The sequence below is a fragment of the Sorex fumeus genome, unplaced genomic scaffold (genome assembly GCF_029834395.1).
Source record: "Sorex fumeus unplaced genomic scaffold, SorFum_2.1 ptg000039l, whole genome shotgun sequence".
NCBI classification, from domain to species: domain Eukaryota; kingdom Metazoa; phylum Chordata; class Mammalia; order Eulipotyphla; family Soricidae; genus Sorex; species Sorex fumeus.
Genome location: NW_026606096.1, coordinates 13495679 through 13518591, shown reverse-complemented (window position 1 = coordinate 13518591; position 22913 = coordinate 13495679). Strand labels below are relative to the sequence as shown.

General features: G+C 48.3%; 2 protein-coding genes across 2 annotated transcripts; one reads left to right on the top strand and one right to left on the bottom strand.

Moving 5' to 3' along the window:
* Positions 1-996: 996 nt before the first annotated feature.
* On the bottom strand, positions 997-2812 carry LOC130028124 (putative tripartite motif-containing protein 61). The gene is made up of 2 exons (XM_056118843.1): positions 2044-2812; positions 997-1235 (listed from the first exon to the last, which is right to left on the bottom strand). The coding sequence occupies exons 1-2, from the start codon at positions 2810-2812 to the stop codon at positions 997-999; spliced, it is 1008 nt and encodes a 335-aa protein (XP_055974818.1).
* An 18482-nt stretch (positions 2813-21294) lies between these two features.
* Positions 21295-21962, top strand: LOC130028123 (collagen alpha-3(VI) chain-like). The gene is made up of 2 exons (XM_056118842.1): positions 21295-21389; positions 21494-21962. Exons 1-2 carry the CDS (start codon positions 21295-21297, stop codon positions 21960-21962), a joined length of 564 nt encoding a protein of 187 aa, XP_055974817.1.
* The last annotated feature ends 951 nt before the right edge of the window (positions 21963-22913 follow it).

Sequence of the window (22913 nt, the reverse complement as noted above, 5' to 3'; positions counted from 1 at the left end):
AGTATAAGTGATATACAAATCCCATGATCTTCACAATCAACCGTTTTCAGGGACGTCTGGAGGCCTGTGATATTGTTTTCTATCTAGTATGGAAATTATATTTTGATTGACATGTCAACCTCATCAATTAGTTACTTCCTGCTTCTTTCCTAGAATAATTTTCTCATTCCAAAACTTCACCCATTCCACCCTGTGTATGCTGTCCTGGCCTGTGCCCTTTGCCCTGTAACTGTCTCCTCACATCCCCTGAGGGCCACATCAGTGCCTGTGGAAAAACTTTATCCTGCTGAACACAAGATAACTCTTATCTGTTAGATAATACTTAAAGAATATTTCTAATTTCATTGCAAAATTTAATTTAAATGAATAGCACTGTAGTCCTGTGGTTCATCAATTTGCTCGAGCCGGCACAAGAAACGTCTCCATTATGAGACTTGTTCTTATTTTTTTTTTTTTGGCATATCGAATACTTCATGGGGAGTTTGCCAGGCTTTGCTGTGAGGGCTGGATACTCTCAGTAGCTTGCCAGGCTCTCTGAAAGGGGCAGAGGAATTGAACCTGGGTCGACCATGGCAAGGCAAAATGCTCAAACTCCTGCGTTCACTCCAGCCGGAACTTAAACTCATATGCCAAATTAAATCTGAATAATACTAGCTTCCAGCCTTCTTATACCATTACTTACAATAAGCTTCATTACCACACATTTGGGCTATACCTGGTTAAAACATAAAACATTAAGGAGAACAACCCATAAGTATATTTTTTAATTTCAGTAACTAGATGGAGGAAATAGCTTAAAAAGCTGGAGAAATTCTTGAGAATGAGCAAAACTCTGCAAATGCAGTACAAAATAGCATAGTAGAAAGTGTCTAGGAATTTTCGAAACAGAGATAACTATGGGAAAATAATAAACTAGAAACACATGAGCTAAAAATACACAGTAGGTCGCCAATGGATTGAAGTTGCCCAAGACAAGTATTTTAGGTGTTCTGTGGACTAGTGGCTGGGGTGCGGTGATGATTCTAGCATTTCTAGGGACTTGCTTGGCTTAAGAGATTCACTTGATACAAAAGTCTCTCCTGTCAGTTTTCCCAGGCAAACAGGAAAGGGGACAGGGGGGAAGAAGGCTTTAGGAGATGTTCGAAAAGCTTTATTTACAGTGAACGTTTCAACATCAGGGGAAGGAAACATAGCACATACCACATTATCCTCCAGTATGCTCACATCATTAGTCTCTAATGATATACATTGAAAGAGAATTCGATAAAAGTACAATCGCAAAATAGGGTATCACTTTTTCTGAGAATGTACCAGTGAGCCTAAGCAAACATGACCTGTTAGTCATATTAAAAACAGAAAGTTCTCCCATTTCATAATCCAGAAAAACGCCAATTCGTGTTCTCAAATTTTTTTCTGGCTGTTCAATGCACATATTACCAGGGAGAGTTAAGGCTAGATCTGATTGCCATATTTCACTTACAGAGTAGGGAAGTGTCAAAATATGATTGCAGAAAGATTTTTCACACACTCCGAGGGAACATTTACCTATGCCTTTCACTTCTACCTGCCAAAAATGCCTGCCTCCATCAAAGGCCTCACAACACAGCTCACCTAGGAAAGGAGTATTCTCAACATGGGGGTGATCCAGCAGGAGTGGGAGACTTGTTATAAGGTTGACTCTTTTTCTATCTTTGGAGACAGTCAGACTTGGATGGGCAGTCTTATGATCCTGGAATTTGCTCATCATTTTGTGCAGAACAACATAGGTAAAGGTAAAGGCCCTCCCGTTGATCGTCGATTTGCTCGAGCGGGCCCAGTAACGTCTCCATTGGAGACTTTGTTGTTACTGTGTCTGGCATATCGAATACTCTCGGTAGCTTGCCGGGCTCTCCGAGAGGGGCGGAGGAATCAAACTCGGGTCGGCCATGTTGGCCGCTTGTAAGGCGAACGCCCTACCCGCTGTGCTAATGGGGAGGAAAGCATAGCTCTCTATTTTGGATTCACATGAGGAGACGGCAGGGGAGGGAAGGTTTTCATACGTACTCTGAAGGTTCTCAACACTTGCTAGTAAATCCTGGTCAGCCTGCAAACACTTCTCTGTTATGTCACGTAAGAGATTTTTCACCGTGTCCATACTGCTTAAAATTTGACTCTTATTCTGCGCTATCTTTTCTTCCATCTCTCTCTCCCTATTGAGCAAGCTGGCATGAATTGAAAATTGCTCGTCTCTCAAGGAAAGTTTGAATTGCTCAAGTTCAGCTTGTAGTTCTCCTTTCCAAGACGCTATCTTCCACCTCCCTCCCACACTCTGTGCAATTTGATTTTCACACTCCTTCTTAGCATCGCTCATCTTTGTCTTCAGAAGTTCTATGAATCCTTTGAGCTTCTTCCTTTGACTCTCTGCAGCTCTGTCAGTGGGGATCAGGTGGTGACCCTGGTTGTGAGTGGAAACTCGACACTGAGGACACAACAGCTCCTGGTCCTCCTCACAGAACAGGTCCACGGCCTCATTGTGCTTCTCACACAGGGGTTCCTCTGCCTGCCATTTCCTTTTGCTCCTTCCAGTGGGGAGCTGCTTAAGGACTTCTGTGATGTGACACAATTGTTTGTTCCTCTTGAAGTTCCTGTCAGGGCAGTGGCGGAGGCAGACGGGACACGGGAAGACGTCCTGGAGGTCAACCCAGCACTGGTGGATGCAGGAGTCACAGAAGTTGTGCCCCCACTCAAGGGTCACTGGTTCTCTCAGGTAATCCAGACAGCGAGGGCAGCTGGCCTCTGCTGGGATCTCAGTCAGGGAAGCTGAAAATGCCATTGTTCAGGAATAGGGTTAGCTGACGAAGTTCCTTTGAGAAAGTTCTGGTTCTCCACCCACTCTAAGGTCAGAAGCAACATGACAATTGGGCTGGGAGAGAGTAAGGTGAGTAAGGAACTAACCTTGAATGTGTCTGATAAGAGTTTTATCCTCAGAAGCCCACTTGGTCACAGGGAACCAGCTGAGAGTAATCCCTGAGTGCAGAGGCAGGAGTAAACCCTGAACACAGATAGATGCTCAAAAATCAGTTTAAACCCTTAGCACAGATCGATGCCAGAGAACAAATTAAAAAAAAGAAAAAATGAACATTATTTCATTCATATATGGATTATAAAGGAACAAAGCAAGAAAATAGGCAACCCCCAGTTAAATTAACCCTGCTATATTGTTCAAAAACTGTTAACTGAGGATGCAATATGGGTGATGGTACATTGGGATAAAAATTGATATAAAAACAATTATGTTCAAAGAAAACTACTAATGTGTCTCTAACCACACTCTTGACAAGCCAATTTCCATGTTAGTGATTTCCTTTTTTACTTCAATTCAAAACTGTACTCCAATCTCTCTCTCTGTCTCTTTGTCTCTCTCTATCTTTCTCTCTCTCTGTCTCTGTTTCTGTCTCTGTTTCTCTCTATCACTCTCTCCCTCTCTTTCTCTGTGTGTGTGTGTGTGTGAGTGTGTGTGTGTGTGTGTGTCTATGTGTATGTGCCATGGAGACCTTATGTGAAGCCTTGGATCAAACCATAGGTAGATGCATACAAGGCAATTGTGCTATCTTGTGATGCCTCTATGGCCCTTTCTTTAAAGATAAAAATGTTATGCTTTAGATAAGCAAGGTTAATGTAATATTACAACTGTGGAAAGCTATGAAATTGGAATACAAAGTCAGTGTTCTCACTGACAAAGTACCCATTACTGTCTAGTTCTATCCCAAAGTCACCTCCAGTCTGATATTCCTTACTGAGTGTTTCTAGGGGATTCGACTGGTGACTCAAACCAGCTCCTTCCGATGGTTTATCACATACCAGGTGTCAGTCACTGTGTTCCCTCTGCATCCCCAGTCCCACAGCCGTCCATCACATTCCTCCACTGTGTCTGATCTAGGTCAGGTTGAAAACTGCTATCTGAATTTAGCAAGAATATACGTGATAAAGAAGAGAAAGGAGGAGGAACTGGAATTCGTAATGGATGGAAAGTCTTTTCCAGTAAACTGAAAAGAGGCTGTTTTTCCTTTATAGGTGCAGATTTTTTTTTTTTTTGCAGGGTCAGAAATCTCCAGAGTATGTGTCCCTTCAAAGTTCTGCCTCCCCACATTGTCTCAATCCCATGCTTACCTGGTTGGCCAGTTGTAAAGGTCTTGAGTTCCTCTGGGGTCAGTCTGCAGTGGATTTCTGGACGCTATGTGAGGGCAGCCTTGGCAATAGTAGTGCGTGGTCTCTGAGCCAGCCAGCTCATTTAAAGAACACTGGGTCGGTCTCCACTGGTTGGGTCTCCACTGGGTGGTCCTCCACTGGGTGGGTCTTTCAGCTGTAGTGACCAATCTCAGGAAAGAGTGATGAACCCGCCTCCAGAAACCTAAGGTGGACTGTCCTAGAGCTAAAGGGAGATTTAGAGAATCCCTTGTACCTTTAATCCTCACTTAATTCTTTCAGGGCCACAGTGGAAAACAGTATGAAAAATCCTCAATAAACTTAGAGCTGAGCTGCCATGTGATTTAGTAATTTCACTTTTGGGCATCTACCAACAGGACAGTCATTCAAAAGGATATATGTACATCATCATTTATTGCTGTACTTCACACAATAGTTTGCAATCAACAATGGATGAATGGAATCTGAAGATATGAATACATACACAATAGGATACTACACAACTGCAAGAAATGATGACTCAAGCAATTTGCAGCAACCTGGTTGGAACTGGAGAATATTATGTTGAAGGAAGTAAAACAGAAAAGGAAAGACAAACACAAAATCTCACTTATCTTGGTATATAGAATAACTGGATAAGAAAGTAATGTAGTAAAGGGGGATGTCTAGATCACCTAGGACCCCAGAAGTTAGGGAGAAGGACAGAGAAGGAAATATTTATGCCTCATTCCTTTAGGTCACTCATGTCTCTGGTAAAATTTGACCTTGTCAGATAGGACTTTGTGATCCTCCAATGTCCCAAATCTTGCCAGTTTTTCTTCCTCGTGTCCATATTATTTTTAATAACAACAAACAAAAAACAAACACTGTCATCCCGTTGTTCATCGATTTAATCGAGCAGGCCCAGTAACGCCTCCATTTTGAGACTTGTTGTTACTGTGTTTGGCATATTGAATACGTCACGGGTAGCTTGCAAGGTTTTGTCGTGCGGGCGAGATAAAAGTTGTACATTTGCTTACTTTTTTCCAGTTTGTTTTTTAAAGATTTCTTTGGCTTTCAGGCTGGAGTGATAGCACAGTGGGTAGGGTATTTGCTTGCACGCGGCTGACCCTGGTTCAATCCTCAGTATCTTATACAGTTCCGTGAGCACTGCCAGGAGTAACTCCTGAGTGCAGAGCCAAAAGGAATCCCTGAGCAATGCTGGGTGTGACCCCACCCCCCAAAAAAAGATTTCTTTGGCTAATTGCTGAATACACAATACAAAAGTTATTTATATATAGCAGGTGCTAATATATATTTTAATAAATCAATAATCAAATAACTGCTTTAGTGTAGATTGTAAAAGATAATTAACACCAAAGACAATGTGTCTGAAAGTTTAGTGTTAAATTGCAGGAAAATTGAAGTCATGCTTTTAAGACATCAGCATATAAAACTTAATGGGAATCTCTTTGGAGGAGAATTTCATTGAATTTTAACTACTAAAATAATTATTTCTTGTGGTCATTTTTATCTCTCATTCTTCTTATATATAAATGAAAAATATTAAACATTAAATGTAGAATTTTTAACACGCATTGAGTATTTGGGCTGGAGTGATAGTACAGTGAGTAGGTGTTTGCCTTCATATGGCTGACCCGGGTTCATTTCCTCCACCCCTCTTGGAGAGCGTGGCAAGCTACTGAGAGTATCTTGTCCACATGGCAGGCCTGGCAAGCTACCTGTGTCGTATTCGATATGCCAAAAACAGTAACTACAATTCTCACAATTTGTTATGAGACGTTATCGGTGCCCGCTCAAGCAAATCGATGAACAATGGGAGGACAATGCTACAGTGCTAATTTTCTCACATGTTATGATGTTATGTATATATATATATATGTATATATATATATATTCATGTGAAACTATTTTTAAAAAAGCAGGATTTAATAGGTGGTTTTGTGGTGGAAAATGGTGGGTGTCACACTGATTCTTAGCTAAGCCTGACAATTCGTAGATAGGCCTGCATCTTAACATCATGGATATTTTGTCCCTTCATTATTTGACTCTCTAAGTGTATTTAATCCAGACTGTTTCAGGCCTCGGTGGATTCTGCCCTCCTCTGAGCATGCCTGCCTTCATCCCTCCATTGGATTTTACTTTATAATAGAAATTCTCTGCTTTTGCACTTGCTGATTCCTCTGTCTCAAATACTTTCTTCCCTTTACCACTCAAAACCTCATGATTCATAGATTTGCTCGAGCAAGAGCCAGTAATGTCTCCATTCATCCCTGTCTCGTGCTACTGCAGCCCAATATCGTCTGCTTCCTCCAGGAACAAAAAGAGCCTGAAACCATTCATTCAGGGTTTTGAAGAAGTCTGACTACTTCATAGGGGAGCAGCCACCCATTCTTTTAACATCATGTGGAATACAGTCTGTAACAGCTCTAGTCCCTCAAACCATTCATTTAGGGTTTTGAAGAAGTCTGACTACTTCATAGGGGAGCAGCCACCCATTCTTTTGACATCATGTGGAATACAGTCTGTAACAGCTCTAGTCCAGCGATCATCTCCAAATAGCATTACATGTCCAGCCCATCTGATTTTCGATTCCTGGCAAATGAGACAGCCTCCCTGATTCTTGATCTTCAACGAAGGTCAGAACTCCAGATACCTTCTCTCACTTGAGTGAAGTGTGATACTCCAAGCATAGCTCTTTCAGTTCCTCTTTGGGTGACCCAAATAGAGTTCTCATCCTGTTTTCATATGGCCCAGGTCTCTGAGGCATATGTTATTGCATGAAGAATGATGGAGTTGAAGAGATGTGCCGAGAGCCGGAGGTTCTTCGTTCTCTTAGCTATTTCTGCGATGCTTTTGAAGACATTCCATGCTGCTCTCTTCCTCCTGTGTAGCTCAGGTACCAGGTAGTTCGTCATGTTGACTTCTCGACCTCGGTACATATAACTGCTGCATTTGGAGATGTTCATTCTGTTGAGAGAAAATGAAACAACAGGAACTTGTCCATTTTTCATAAACATTGTCTTCGTGAGATTCAGCTGCAGTCTGTTCCACACTCACAGCTGAATTTGGCCAGCATTTGTGTCGCTTGGATAATGTTTGGTGTTATTAGAATGATGTCATCAGAGAAGTGGAGGTGGTGTATTTGCTGACCATCTATCTTTACTCCCATTCCTTCCCATTCCAGTCATCACATGATGTTCTCACTGTTGCTCTTCTCTCTTTGAGGTATTCCTTTACTGCTTCTCTGCAGTTTTGTGGGCTTGGACATTAGCTTGTGGTAACCTGAGGCGCACGCCAAATGACATTGGCTAATGAGTTCGAGAGTTTTCGAAGACAGGAATCTTTTTGTGGTTCTTTCTTCTCGTCATTCCTCGCACAATCATGGAGGTGCTGGACCAGTTGATTGTATTCCTCGTTGATGTTTTCAAAACCAACCTGGCCGTGAGCATTGTTTCATACAAATACCTAACATCCTGAACCAGATGCTTATGCTTGAATAGATGTGGTTTACTGCCAGCAGTATCTATCTTTGTCTATGCACCAACATCCAACAATGATGAACAGGAAATTGAGAAATTCTGCATGATGCTGGAGAAGTTCTATAAAGAAGACCACACCTTCTACGAGATAATTGTTGATGATTTTAATACCAAGATAGGACCTCGAAGATCGCCCAAGGAACTCCACATTGGGACCCAATGTCTAGAATGGAACGAACAGGGTGAGAGACTGTCTGAGTTCATCATGTCGACCAAGACCATCCATGGTAACTCACAGTTCCAGAAGGCTGAATCTAAATGTTGGACATGGGAGTCTCCTGGTGACAGTTTCACAACAAAATTGGCCACATCATATTCAATCAATGGTGTTGCTTGAGTCTCCTGCCCCCGCGCCTGGCTGTTCTCTCTGGGGCCCCTTGGAGGGGAATGGGTTGAGTTCCCCTCCCTGCTACGAGCAGGGCTCCGGCAGCTGAAGACCTCCAGGACCAGCCACCACCAGGCTGAGACCACTCTCCACACGCATGAAGGTACCGGCAGAGGAATAAAGTCATGCGGGTCCCGGGGCTGAGATCTCCAAGCCTGCTCAGACTGGGGCTGAGCATCCTCCACCCAGATCCTCCATATTCCAGTAGGCAGGGGTCACACTCAGCTCCTGGGAGAGAACAAGGCAGAATCTCCTACCCTGTGCCTGAATGTCTGCACCAGGGCCCAACAGCTGAAGACCTCCGGACCCCAGCCAAGGCCATGCTGGGACCACTCTCCACACACTTGGATGAGCCTCATGCATAAAAGAACTGGCAGAGGAACCCAGGTGTGTGGGACCGGGGGCTGAGATCTCCAAGTCTGCACGGTTTGGGACTGGACCTGCCAGTAACTAGACAGTTACACCCACCAACTGCCGTGTAACCCCAACAATGGCCAGGATCCAGAAATTATCACACTCAGCTCCCGGAAGCCAAATACCAGTAACAATGATGGGTCTCATTCTCCTAAACCTGAAAGAGCCTTGAATATGACACTTTAAAAAAAAAATCTCAGGTCTAGGAAGAAGGAGACGTTACTGGGGCCTGCTCGAGGCAATCGACGAACAACAGGATGGCCGTGATCGTGATCGTGAGGGGTTACACCCACCAACTGGCCCCCTGGCATCGTATAATCCTATCAAGGGCCAAGACCCAGAAAACCCAGCTCCCAGAAGCACACGGCCACATTTGCGACTACATGACATCTTATTATCTCATTCCTACTTTGGACAAAATGGCAGGCTACTGAATGTAACCTGCCCACAGGGTAGAGTCTGGCAAATTCCCTGTGGTGTACCCAATATGCCAAATACCAGTAATAATGATGGGTCTCATTCTCTTAACCCTGAAAGAGCCTTTAATATGGCACTTTTTAAAAAAAATCTCAGGGCTAGGATGAAGGAGACATTACTGGGGCCTGCTTGAGGCAATAAACAAACAACAGGATGGTCATGATCGTAATCAGTTTTGCCTGACCAACGTTGCTGTTGTCCCAATATTCCAAACAGGATCGGACCACCGTCTTTTGTTCAAAATTCTACTTCACGGCGTGGGGAGAAAGGACTTCAAAGTTTAAGAAGAGAACTGCCAGAATGAACACCAACTGGGAGCACTTTGGCACTATTGCAGCAACATAGGAAGATGCCGTCATTGACAACATTGATGAGGAAATACTTTTTTATTTTTTTAATTTTGATTTACTTATTTTTTGAGGTTTTTTTGTCACACCCAGTTATGATCAGGGGTTACTCCTGGCTCTTCACTCTGGAATTACTCCTGGTGGTAATTGGGGGACCATATGGGATGCTGGGAGTCAAACCCGGTGCAGCCGTGTGCAAGGCAAATGCTCTACCCACTGTCCTATCACTCCAGCCCCCTCAAATACTTTTTGATGGAGGTAAAAACTGGAAAGGCTGCTTTCCACAGGAATTCCAAGAATGCTCTACCCAGCTACATGATCATTCAGATTGGAAGGAAGGATAGGAAGTTTCAAGGACAGGCAACAGCTTAGAGAATTCATAGCCTTGAAACCAGTTTTACAAGAAACCTTAAAGGAGCTTCTTTATTTTTAATTTATTTTTTTCTCGTTTAAATTAAATTTAATTTTTTATAAAGTTGTTCACAATATTTGTTGCACTTAATATTTCAACAAAAGGGAGTTTTTTTTAAAGGACAAGATAAACTAGCACATAGCACTGTGTTGGCACTCATGATGCTGATGGCTGTCCTTACTAGATTCTGAGATATGTTCACTTGGAGCTGGTTAGGGGATTTTATTCATTTTCAATAATTAACTAACATCTTGTTCATTATGAATGTTCTATATCATAGTACACTTTTCAATATTCTTTTTTTCAGAAATACTTCATAGATGCATAGGCCTATTCAGATATTCTTCAAATGTTTGTACTTTCATTTTTTTTAATTTAAAAAACAAGAAAAATTAAGTCAATATATTTTCATATTTCTCTTCACTTTTACTAAATGTAATCATTATAGGCATTTGCCTGCTTCATATCAAGTCTAAAATATATTTTGATGAGTTAAAAAATAGTTTAAGGAACTGTAGGGATAGTACAGTGATAGGGCACTTACCATTCATAGTTCTCACCCTATTTCTATCCCAGATCTCCCATATGGTCACCAGCCTGCCAGGAGAGATCCTGGAGAGCAAAGGCAGGAGTAAGCCCTGAGTACTGCAGGGAGTGGCCTAAAAATGGATATGTCTGTATTATATACATATGCATGTTATATATATATGTATGTGTGTATATTATATACATTAATAGCAAACATTTTTTATTTTAAAGTAACGCATATTTAACATTGTGAATACATTCATAAAATAGTGGTAGTGTGTTCATTAGTTTGGAAGATTCTTCTGTGTAAATAGTATATACATGTTAATCTCATATTTCCAATCAAAAAAGAGGAATAATATGGGAAATTATAGACATGAAGAGCAAAACTGCTCTCTTTCATGGTTGATAAAATAATAATTTTTAGAATTAAAATATAAAATCACAGTGTTGGTATCTTATAATGTGTCGCATGGCCGTGCAGTCCAGAAAGGGTTCTGGAGTGTGGCGGTGGCTGGGTGTGGAGTTAGTGGAGATAGTAGAGGTCTGCCGATGAGGAATTTATGTGGTACTGGTGGTAGGGTCGGTCTTCTGTGTGTAACCCCGGGGTGGCCGGCGGTTGGTGGAAGCAGACAGGGCAGGTTAGGGCGGGGCTTCTGGTTTTAATCCCTTGGTCTCTGGAGATTGGTGGGAGCAGGCAGAGGTTCTCTGTTCCCGGATCCTGTTCTGTGGGGCTTCACTCATGCGTGAGTCTTGGCCCAACCATCCGAGTGTGTTAGCAGCTGGGTAGTGGAGATAGTGCAGGTACACATCATAAGACACTTAATACCCATCTTCCAAGATTACCACACCATATTTGAGAGGGTTCAAATATGGTTTGAAAAATGGAAACACCTGCAGGGGTGATTAGAGGCCACCCTAAAAGCCTCTATCATTCTCAGAGAGCCTGGCAAGCTACTGAGTCTATCCCGCCCGCACAGCAGAGCCTGGCAAGGAATCATTATGTGTATTCGATATACCCAAATCAGTAAATACAATGGGTCTCATTCCCCTGACCCTGAAAGAGTCACCAATATGGCAGCGTTAAGAGGATGAGGAAGGAGAGGCTGATAAAATCTCAAGGCCGAACTAGTCTGCCAAAATGAAGAAGACAAAAATGACTGTACTTTCAATGCACTTATGCTGGCATTGGATGCACCCATCGAGGACCTGATGGTACAAGTGTGAAAGATCAAGTACATCATCAATGGTCTGATTGAGACGAGAAGGCATCAATCACATCACGCTGTTTTTGACAGTGGCGAAGAACTGTTCCTCGGATCGTGCAACAAAGGAGGCGTCGATGATGTTGGTGTCCTTATGAACCCAAACTTGGCCATGAGCATTGATTCATTTAAATGCCTAACAACACGATTGGGAAGATTACACTTGAATAGATGTGGCTCACTGCCAGCAGTTTCTATCTTAGTTGTCTACCCACCAACATCCAATTATGATGAAGGAGAAATTGAGAAGTTCTATATGGAGTTGGAGAAGTTCTATAAAGAAGACCACGCCTCCTACAAGATCATTGTCGGTGATTTTATTGCCAAGATAAGACCGAGAAGATCAGCTGAAGATCTCCACATTGGGACCCAGGGCATAGAATGGAAGCAACAGTGTGAGAGACAGTCTGAGTTCATCATGTCAACCAAGACCATCCATGGTAACTCACAGTTCCAGAAGGCCGAATCTAAATGTTGGACATGGGAGTCTCCCGGTGGACAGTTCCACAATGAAATTGAACACATCATGTTCAGTCGAAGGTTTTGCTTGACCAATGTTGCTGTTGTCCCAAAATTCCCAATGGGCTCAGAACACCGTCTCCTTCATGAAAAATTCTACTTCAAGGAGCGAGGAGAAAGGGCTGCAAAGTTAAGGAGACTTCCCCGAAGGACCACCAATGGGAGCTCTTTGGCACTATTGCAGCAACATGGGAAGATGCTGTCATTGACAACATTGATGAGAAATACGATCGACTAACACAGTCATAGCACCTTCCTGATTGTGTGAGGAATGCCGAGAGAGAGAGATAGCCACAAAAAGACGCCTGTCTTTGAAAACTCTTGAGCTCATTCACCAACGTGGCTTGTCGCAAGCCTCAGGCAGCCACAAGCGAATGTCTGAGCTTGCAAAGCAGTGCAGAGAAGCAATAAACGAAGAGCTCAAAGCAACAAGAGCAGCAGTGCTGGCAGATGAGCAGAAGCTGGGAAAAGCATTCACAACGCCTTCCTGTCCTTCGCCAACTACAAGGCCAAAATGAATGCCCTCTGACGTCCTGAAGGATCTATCACATCTTCCAGAAGGGCAATGGAGAAGATTATCCATGACTTCTACTCAGATCTCTTCAATAGCAGTGTCCACCTGCCCACATACCAATTCTGCAGGATGGATCTGTCATTCCCAATGTTTGCCCTTCCAAAATCCGACATGTCATTTCATTGGTAAAGAAGTGAAGAGCATCTGGCACATACAAGGTCAGAACTGAACACCTGAACAACCTGCCATCAGTATTCATCAATACACTGGCTCAGTTCTTCACATGCTACCTGTCTGAATGCAAGGTTTATTCCAGTGGAGAACAGAAATGACTGTACTACTGTCCAAGAAGGGAGGCATCCACGACATTCACAACTATTGCCTGATCTGCCTGTTGTCTGTCGTCTACAAACTGTTCATTCAAGTCATCCTGAATAGGATTGGCAGAACACTAGATGAAGAAAAACCATGCGAGCAAGCTGGGTTCTGCAAAGGATTCAGCACAATTGACCATATCCACACAATAACCAAGCTCATTGAGTTCAAGATTCCACTCCGTCTAATGTTCATTGATTTAAAGAAGGCCTTTGATTCTGTTGAGACTGAAGCGGTCATTGAAACCCTAGCCAAACAGGGCGTTCAAACTCAATACATCAGGGTCCCCCATGAGCTGTATTAAAGATTCACTACCAGGATGTCACCATTCTACAAGGAAGTGATCATCAACTTCAAGAGAGGGATTTGGCAGGGTGATACCATTTCACTGAAACTATTCAGTGCCACCTTCGAGAACATCATATGACAACTGGAATGGGAAGTAATTGGAGTGAAGATAGATGGTTGGCAACTACACCACTTCTACTTCGCTGATGACGTCATTCTAATAACACCAAACATTAGCCAAGCAGCAGAAATGCTGGCCAAACTCAACTGTGAGTGTGGAAATGTCGGACTACAGCTGAATCTCATGAAGATAATGTTTATGAGAAACAGGTTTTTTTTTTCTGACGTTCCATTTGCTCTCAATGGAATGAACATCTCTAAAAGCAAGAGTTATGTATACCTAGGTCAAGAAGTCAACATGACGAATGACCTGGCACCTGAGTTGCGCAGGAGGAAGAGAGTGTCTTGGAACGCCTTCAAGAGTGTCAAAGAAATAGCTAAGAGGATGAAGAACCACCGGCTCTGGGCACATTCTTTCTATTCCACTGTTCTTCCTGCATTAACATACACCCTAGAGAACTGGGCCCTACAAAAACTGAATGAGAATGCTATTCAGGTCTCCCAAAGAGGAATTTAAAGAGCTATGCTTGGAGTATCACAGTTCACTCAAATGAGAGAAAGAATCCAGCTTTCCAACCTCCATTGACGGTCAAGAATCAGGGATGCTGTCTTGTTTGCCAAGGTGTCAAAAAGCAGACGGGCTGGATACATAATGAGATTTGGAGATGACTGCTGGACTAGAGTCATTACCGACTGGATTCCAAGTGACATTAAAAGATAGCGTGGAAACCCACCGACAAGATGTTCAGACTTCTCTGTCAAGACCCTGAACAATTGGTTTGAGGCTCTTCGTGTTCCTAGAACAAGCAGACGCCATTGGGCTACACTAGCATGCCACAGGGATGAATGGAGATGTTACGGTGCCCACTTGAGCAAAATCAATGAGTAATGGGATGTCAAGTGATCAAGTGATCAAGTGATAGGGTTGGGGCAATAGCACAGCACGTAGGGTGTTTGCCTTGCACCTTTTACTTTCAGGAATCACTCGTGGCAGTGTGCAAAGCAAATGCCCTACCAGTTGGAGCAATAGCACAGCGGATAAGGCATTTGCCTTGCACACAACTGTCCTGGGTTCGATTCCTCCGCCCCTCTCGGAGAGCCCAGCAAGCTACTGAGAGTATCTCACCCGCATGGCAAAGCCTGGCAAGCTCCCCGTGACGTATCCAATATGCCAAAAACAGTAACAGCAAGTCTCACAATTTGTTTTGAGATGTTACTGGTGCCCACTCAAGCAAATCGATGAACAACAGGATGACAGTTCTACAGTGCTACCTGGCGATTCTCAATATTATTCCAGGCTTTGCATTAAGGAATCACTCGTGACAGTGCTCAGGGACTATTTGGGATGCTAGGGATCAAACCTGGGTTGGCTGCATGCAATGTTAGCACCCTCACAGCTGTGGACATGGACAGGGACATGGCCAAAGCAGGAGCAGTTTCATGCTACTGAGAGCATGGTTTGCTCTTGGTGGACTGGGTGAAGTTTAGGAATGAGAAAATTCAAAGACAATATTAAGACTTTCACATAGGCAAAGAGGTAAATAAATGGTGGCACAATCACAGAGTGGTGAGGACTAATCAACGTCATTTTAAAAATAGTTTACTTCATTTATTGGGCTGGAGCCATGGAACAGCGGGTAGGGCATTTGCCTTGCATGCGGCCAACCCAGCCGACCCGGGTTCGATGTCTCTGTCCCTCTCAGAGAACCTGGAAGCTACTGAGAGTATCTTGCCCACACGACAAAGCCTGGCAAGCTACCCGGGACCGTATTCGATATGTCAAACGCAGTAACAACAAGTCTCACAATGGACATGTTACTGGGCCTGCTTGAGCAAATCAATGAACAAGGGGAGGACAGTGCTATAGTGCTAATTCGTTTACTTTTTTTTATTATGACACCACAATATACAAAGGTATTCGTAGTAGAAATTGTGGCTATGCCATTATGACACCAGTCCCACCACAAATTTTATTAGCTGCACCCAGAAGTAAAGTATGCATTTTCGAGGAAAATTATTTCCAAAGTACTACAGACTCTGAAAAGGGGAAATTCTGGGCTTAGTGACCCTTCCCTAGGGAGAGAATGAACCCACAGAATAGCATGATACTTTGGTATTTTCTTTGTTTAGCACAGCAGAGAGGGCGTTTGCCTTGCAAGCAGCCAACGTGGCCAACCTGAGTTCGATTCCTCTGCCCCTCTCGGAGAGCCCGGCATGCTACCAAGAGTATCTCACCCGCATGGCAAAGCCTGGCAAGCTACCCGTGGCGTATTCGATATGCCGGACACAGTAACAAGTCTCACAATGCTACTGGGCCCACTCAAGCTAATCGATGAATAACGGGAGGATCATGACCATGACCGTCACATGATAACACTACATTGCTGAGGCCATTTTCCTGGCTCTGGGTTGAGGGATCACGGCTGGCTGTCACCTTACATGCTCCACTGTCTCTCTGACTCCAACACTGCTTTCTTTCTAGTTTATGGAACATTTCTACTTTCAGTCAAGAAAGGATGAAATTCGGTGCATGTAAACAAAGAGGAAGGGCTTGATACACAGTTAAATTAGGCTCCTGAAATAAAGACAGTTTCCCTCCACATGTAGTTCTGTGGACTCAGAATAGAGCTATGAGGAACCCATCATCAACCAATCATTCAACCAACCAATCAAATTGATGAAATCTCTTCATCAATTCAACCTCTCCCTTAAACTCCATTAGTCATTCCTGGATGAGTCTCTCCAGCTCCACCACTGATGTATATAAACACACTGCTGGTTGAAGAACAAACAGTGCCCAGTCCAAGGCTGAAGTCTGCATCCTGCAAGGAGAGTAGTTCTCCACTAGCCTCAGGCACTGTACTAGGCCAGTCAGAACCAAGCTGAGTAGGGATCAATTAGGTGTTATGGGGGACCCGTGTGGGTATTGAGATTAACCAGATAATATTTTATACTAAATCCTAGAGTTGAGTGATCACTCCTCTGATGTGAATGTGGTTCTTTCCTCATCACAGAGAGTGATGATGTGAAATAGTATCACGTGAGACAGGGGATCCTAATGTATGAAGCCCCAGAAGTTGATTGGCTTATTGGTAAATACTGTTTGGAGGGCGTTGAGTCCAGACATACATTGGATTCTCAGAGACCATCCCTGAGAAAACCATATTGAATGTAGAACTTCATTCAGGAGGTGAGAAAGCATAACAGTCAGTTGCTCTCGCAATTTGAGCAGCTCACCCAGTTTGTGGAGCGTGAGCAAGAGGCCACACTCTGCAGGCTGGCACAAGAGGACAAGAGCCTGCATACAAGAGAATGCCACACACAGCACCAGGGAAGCAGCATGCTCAGAAAAGCTTGGCAGATTACAGGAGGGAAGTTTTCACATAAAGCAGAATTCTAGACGGAAAGAAATTCTACTTTATCATTGAAGTCCATTGGCAGAGAGCCAGTCTGATAATGGAGACAGGGCAATTTTTCCAAATACATGTTACATCCAACAGTGACAATAATAAAGCCAGAATACATATAAAGAAATGAGGAAAGTGCTCTGGAATAAGAAAACAACTCAGTGTCCAGAGAAATTGCAGAAAGGCTGGAGTGCCTGCTTAGAATGGGGCTCTGGATGTAAGTCAGTGCCTTGTTTCACCGTGTGTGGGGCAGACCACCTGGGCAGCTTCCGAGCTATGGGGCAGCCGCGGGCCAGGAGGAGAGGTGACCGCATCCTTCCCACAGGGGCCACCAAACATCTCTCTTCTCTCTCCGGGGCCAGCCTGGGTGTCCACAGGGACGGCTTGGCATCTTTTATTAATTGGAATGGACATAATTTCCTGTGGTGTCCGGGTTCTCCTGGGCACGGTCAACAGCAGAACTGATTTAATGGCAAAGAGAGTACCAGGGAGTGTCCATCCGCCTGGTCAGGGTCCAGCACAGGGCAGGGCAGCGTGGGGAGCCCCTGAGGCCCCCAGCAGGATGGGGCGCAGGCCTTCCTGGGCACACCCCCCCAAGGGGAGCCTCTGGCCTCTCCTCCCACTGCCCAGGGAGGCTCTTCCTCCGGAGATGGAACACGGCCACATACACTTTTTTTTTTTTGATTTTTTTTTCCCTTTATTTTATTTTATTTTTTTTAAAGTTGTAGATTTACAATTTTTTGTGCTTTGGTTTCAATTATACAATGATCAGATACCCATCCCTCCACCAGTGCCCATTTTCCAGGCCACATACACTTTGAGCCAGCTAGGAGTCCTTGCCTTGGAGGATGGTTGGAGCGAGGATGCCCGAGAGAGGCCTGGGTCTCCTTCCCTCCCCGTCCACACCTTACGGTGCTTCAGGGAGGCTAGGGAGTGAATCGGCCATTCCTCCACGGAGCAGACCCCCGGGCTAGCTGGGGAGTGCCCTGGGCACCAGCCTGGCCTGGGCACAGGGACGCCGTGAGACCACAGTGCCGTGCGCGGGGGAACGCCCTGGGTGTCGCGTCCATCTGTCGGAGACACACACACTCATCCCACAGGTCGAGCAGAGGGCCTGTGCCTGGCAGCTCTGCTGGGCGTCCTCAGAAGGAAACGCTTCTCAGGGACCCTGGGAGCACAGGCAGCGAGACCCTGGGCATCTCTCCTGAGCTGTGTCAGCGAGGGTCCTCGATCCATTCCGTTGTCATCATCACCGTCATTGTTAGTGTCTTCATGCTGGGCCCCACCTGGCGGTGCTCAGGGCCTTCTCCTGCTTCTGCGTCCCGGCTCACACCTCGTGGGACTCAGGGGACCACAAGGGACGCTGGGAATCCTTCCCAGCTTGGCCAAGTGCAGAGCAGTGCCCTGCCCACTGGACTACCTTTCTGGCCCTCCGCTTCCTCAGTTCTGGCTTCGTCTCCTCTTTCCCAGCAGCTCACTTGGACCCCCTCCCTCATGGCCAGGCCACGGGGTGGGATGCCCCCTGCTCTGCGCGGACACGGGCTGGAGGATTTCGTGACCCAGCCACGGGGCTGGGTGATGGCTCTCTGCCCGGGTCGCCCTGTGCTCAGGGTGCTTTGCTCTCCTCCATGGTCCCAACGCGCCCATCCCCTGCAGGCCAAGGCCGCTCTGCTGATGGGACAGACGATGCCCCCCGGGTGCTGGACAGGGTGTGGGGGAGACTGAGGTTGGAGCCGGGGGACTGCAGGACCCATCCCAAGCAGACACCCCTGCTCGTGCCTCGCGTTCTCTGGAGACTCTCATGCCGCCATGTTCGCTGCTGGTGATTCTCCTTTCCAAATGTTACTCTGGAACAGGTGCCAAGTGTGTGCCACATAAAAGCTTACATGTGCTCCAAAAGCCTCAACTGCCTCAGTTTCCCCTTGGAGCTCTTAAACGCCCTCACGTTCAGTCGGCCCCTCCGAAGGTGATACCTCTGATCATTCCTACTAATCCACGGTGCTCCCGACGGGATAGTGGCCAGACCCTCAGCCACGGGAGGCGGCATCTCCTGTTCCCTTCTCGGGGCCGTAGGACACAGCACAGAGAAGCGACCGAACTCCCCTCAGAAGCGGGCCATCGTCTGGTTCCACTGGGCAGTGCTGCGACCGTCAGCACTGTTCTGTGTCCATCCCTGATGGCCCGGCTGCTCCGGTTTCGTGAATAAGGGGACACTGCGGTCCGCTGTGGGCTGTCTTCTGTGGCTCACCGTGGACCAGAAAGTTCACCCGTGTCAGGATTTTTCCTCAAGGGTGAACACGTGCCCTAATGTGGACACACTGCTGGGCACACCCCACGCTCTTCAGCCAGAGAACAGACACTTCTGCTGTCCACGGAAGATGGACGTTTATGCGGTGGCTCCGGGGGCTATGGTCTCCCTCCCCAGTCCTGATGTTTGTTACTAGGGATACCTACCCTGGTGGTTGCTGAGTTATGTGGCAGCCGGGTCCCCTGGTGTTCAGTGGGGCTGCCCCACTCCACTGTGGACCCCCCAGCAGCCCACAGCAGTTTGATTTCTCTGCATCCTCTCCTCTGCTCAGCCCGTCATGTCCTGTCCCGGGGACCGTGGCCGTCTCCCTGGGTGGGGTGGGTAACTGCACGTTGGCTCTGTCCCGTTTCTGAGATGAAGCTGTTCAGTGTCTCCCACAGGCCGGCTTTCCACCTCTGTGTCTTTGGAGAAAAGCACTTTTTATTTCTGCAGCGATGCCTTAGCCGAGCCCTCTAGAGTTGACCAGTCATCTTAAAGTCAGATTATTTAGGGGGTCAGAGACCTGGTACAGGAGTCAGACGCTTGCCTTGCCCGTGGCCAAGCCGGGTTCGATTCCTGAGCCCCCTCCGGTCCCCTGAGCCCACCAGGACTGGTGCCCCGGCAGGAGGGTGGCCGAGCCGAGTAAGCCCCGCGCCTGCCGGGGTGGCCCCAAACCAAACCCAGAATCAGACTATTTTGTTGCTGGGTCACAGGGGGCGTCTGGGCGGATGTGAGGCTTCCTTGGCGCGGGGTCTGCGGCATCCCCCCTCTCCGACACTGCCTCCTTCGCGGGCGTTTCCTTGCGCGAGCCCCCTCTCTTCTTCATGACCTGAGATGTGCTAGCGATTTTGGAGTCCCTACAGAGCCCAGTGGCAGCGAGCGGCCCTCTTGGGCTTTATTCTTGGCCTATAGTCCAGGCTTTACGTGAGGACCTTTGATGGCTATGACGGTTCGATCCAACCCGTGTCTTTTCTGTGTGGGTTCCCGGTTTTTGTCTCCGAGTCTGTGCAATCTCCCCGTCGGCTTCCGTCCAGGGGCGTCTCTCGGGCTCTCTCCTGCCCCCGCGGCCTCAGCCCGTCTGAGTCCAGCTCCGCCCTCTGCTCACCGCGGGCTCCGAGTCGCTCCTTTGATTTTCTTCCTGACAGTTTCCACGAGGCTCTGAGCTCCTGGGGCTGAGGCTGGCAAGAGAGAGACTCTTCCTTATTTTGCTCCCACATTGCTGGGGAGGAAACAGGGGCTCAGGGCCCTGGAGTCCCGTCCCGGGCGGGCACGGGGGTGGGGCAGGGGGTGCGGTGGCCCCAGTGGGGGTTGGACCACCCCAGCGCTGACGGCTCTGCCTGCTTCTCTCCCCAGGTCCCTTCCCTCCGAGCTGCAGCCATGAGGTGTCAGCGGTGCTGGCCAGCCACGGCCCTGTTCTGCCTCCTCCTCACAGGCGTCCCCCCCGCGCGGGCCCAGCAGGGGCCAGCAGGTAAGAAGGAGCCGCCGGGCTCTGGCCCGCCCGGTCCCGGGCTATGGGAGGCGTGTTGGTCCCCACGACTTGGGGCCTTGTCTGGACAGTGGCGAGAGTGGAACGTTTGTGCTGAAAATGTTTCACCCTCCCCAGGGCTCTCTGGCGGCCTGACGCAGGGCAGGGCCTGCAGGCGCCACGGAACGGGGGTCCCAGCTCAGGGCCGCCCCACCGCCCAGGCGCAGGAGGATGCGTGTCCGGGTGACAGAGTTGCAGAAACATGAACCTTTACAGAGTCCGCCCTGGGCTCTACAGGGAGGTTCTGGCGGGCCCGCTGGCCGGTGCTGGCCAGGCGTGGGCAGTGAGCCTGCCTTGCACGTCAGAGCAAGACCTGCCTCCCGCTTCCTGCCCGGTGAGCAGACGCTTCTCTGCAGCTCTCAGACATGGGGCATGGGGGTCTCGCCTCTGGGGGTGTGTTTCTGGGGGGTCTCTGAGTAGACAGACAGCCTGGGCCCGGCCAGGCGCACTGAGGGACAGCGTGTCCACCTCGATCCCCGGCCCTGTCCCAGAGGGTCCCTGCTTCTGAGAGATGGACGTGGGGGAGCTTCTTCTCCAGCCAGAGTTGGGGGCACGGCTGTCCCGGCCTTGGGCCAAGGGTCCTCAGAGTTCTGCCACCCAGCCCCAAGCTCAGGATGAGAATCTGACCTGACGGCTGTGATTCGGACCGACGGACTCTGGGTCCGAGCAGGTGGGCTTGGGTGTGCTGAGGGTGACTAAGGGGCATGTTTGGGTCGAAGGACTCCGGGAATGAGTTCTCGGTCCTATGGGAGCCGCCTGATGCCCGGGTGGGGCCACGCGCCATGCTCCTGCCCGCCAGGTAAGTCCATCCGTGCACCTGGACGCAGGTGGGGCCAGAGAAGTCCAGGGCATGGCGGGGGATGCCAGAGCCGGAGAGCCTGAAACCTTCGTCTCTCTTTGAAGCTGCGGGCAGCGGCGCGGCGCGGCGGCCGATGTAGTTTTCCTGGTGGATCCGGCCTGGAGCGTGGGGAAGGAGCACTTCCAGCTGGTCCGCGAGTTTCTCTGTGACGTGGTGCGGGCCTTGGCCGGGGGCCTGCAGGACTTCCGCTTTGCCCTGGTCCAGTTCGACGGCAACCCCCAAACCGAGTTCCTGTTGAACACCTACCGCTCCCCGCAAGAAGTCCTGTCCCACCTCTCCAACCTGTCCTACACGGGGGGCCGCAGCCCGGCCCCCAACGGCGTGGAGAGCGCGGTGCGGGCCCATCTGTCGCGGGCGGCCGGGAGCCTGGCCGCCGACGGGGTCCCACAGCTGATCCTGGTTCTGGGCGACGGTCAGGGCCTGCCCTCTGCTGGGCTCCTGTCGGCCGATGCCGGCAAGGGCACCTTGGCCGGGTCAGCACTGTCACCACTCAGAATGCCATGTCCCGCCTAGAGAACCTGATGGCCTTCCCCAGGCCGGTGGGCGACTTGGTGTCCTGGGTGTGAGCCGTGGTGGCTCTGCAGGAGGTCCCAAGAGACCTCATAAGTAATGCCCCCGCACCCTGCTATCCTGCTGTGCTGCGGATAGAAGCCGTCACCGGCTTAAAAACAAAGGTTTGGCTCTTCCCTGCCCCTCCGAGAGGGACCCGGCATGTCTGCCGAGACCTGAGCTCTGATATCCCCGTGCCGGGGCCCCAGTTCCCTCCACACCTTTCACTTCCTGAGAAAAAGAACTGTCAGGGCCTGAGAGATGGCACAGCAGTGGGGAGCCCTCCCGGGCTCCATCCTGGCACCACACAGGGTCCCCCGAGCTCACCGGGAGTAACCCTTGAGCACCGCTAGGTGGGGCCCCAAAACCAAAAAGTGAGAACGAAAAACAAGTTTAGGACAATGCAAGGCTGCACGCAAACCTGGCCCCCATGGGAGATACAGGGGGGCTGGTAGCAGCACCCCCAAAACACGCAGATGGTGACCCCCAAAACAAATAGACGGTGACCCCAAAAACATGCAGACAGTGATCTGCCTAACATGACAGGAGAGGAAAATGCTTAGAAAGCAGACGGATGGCGCCCAGAAGGAGAGAGCGCTTGCGCCCCTGGGCAGGCCCTGCTGGCCCCACCGGGGAGCCTGAGACTCAGTAGGACTTCGCCCCAAGTCGTGGGCAGAGCTGGGTCTTGCCCAGGCAGGCAGCCAACCGTGGGGGCTCTGGGCCTCGCCTCTCCCTCCAAGGGTCTCACAGTGTTGCCGGGACCCCCTGCGGCCGCCCAGGGCTGACCACATGCCCTCTGGCCGATGTTGTGTCCAGGTCATGGGCTGCCAAGTCCCTTAACCGCTGAGGCCAGCAGCCGTTTCCTGCGTGGAGTGCCCACAGACACACAGAGGTGACTGTCCTCTGGCCAGGTCT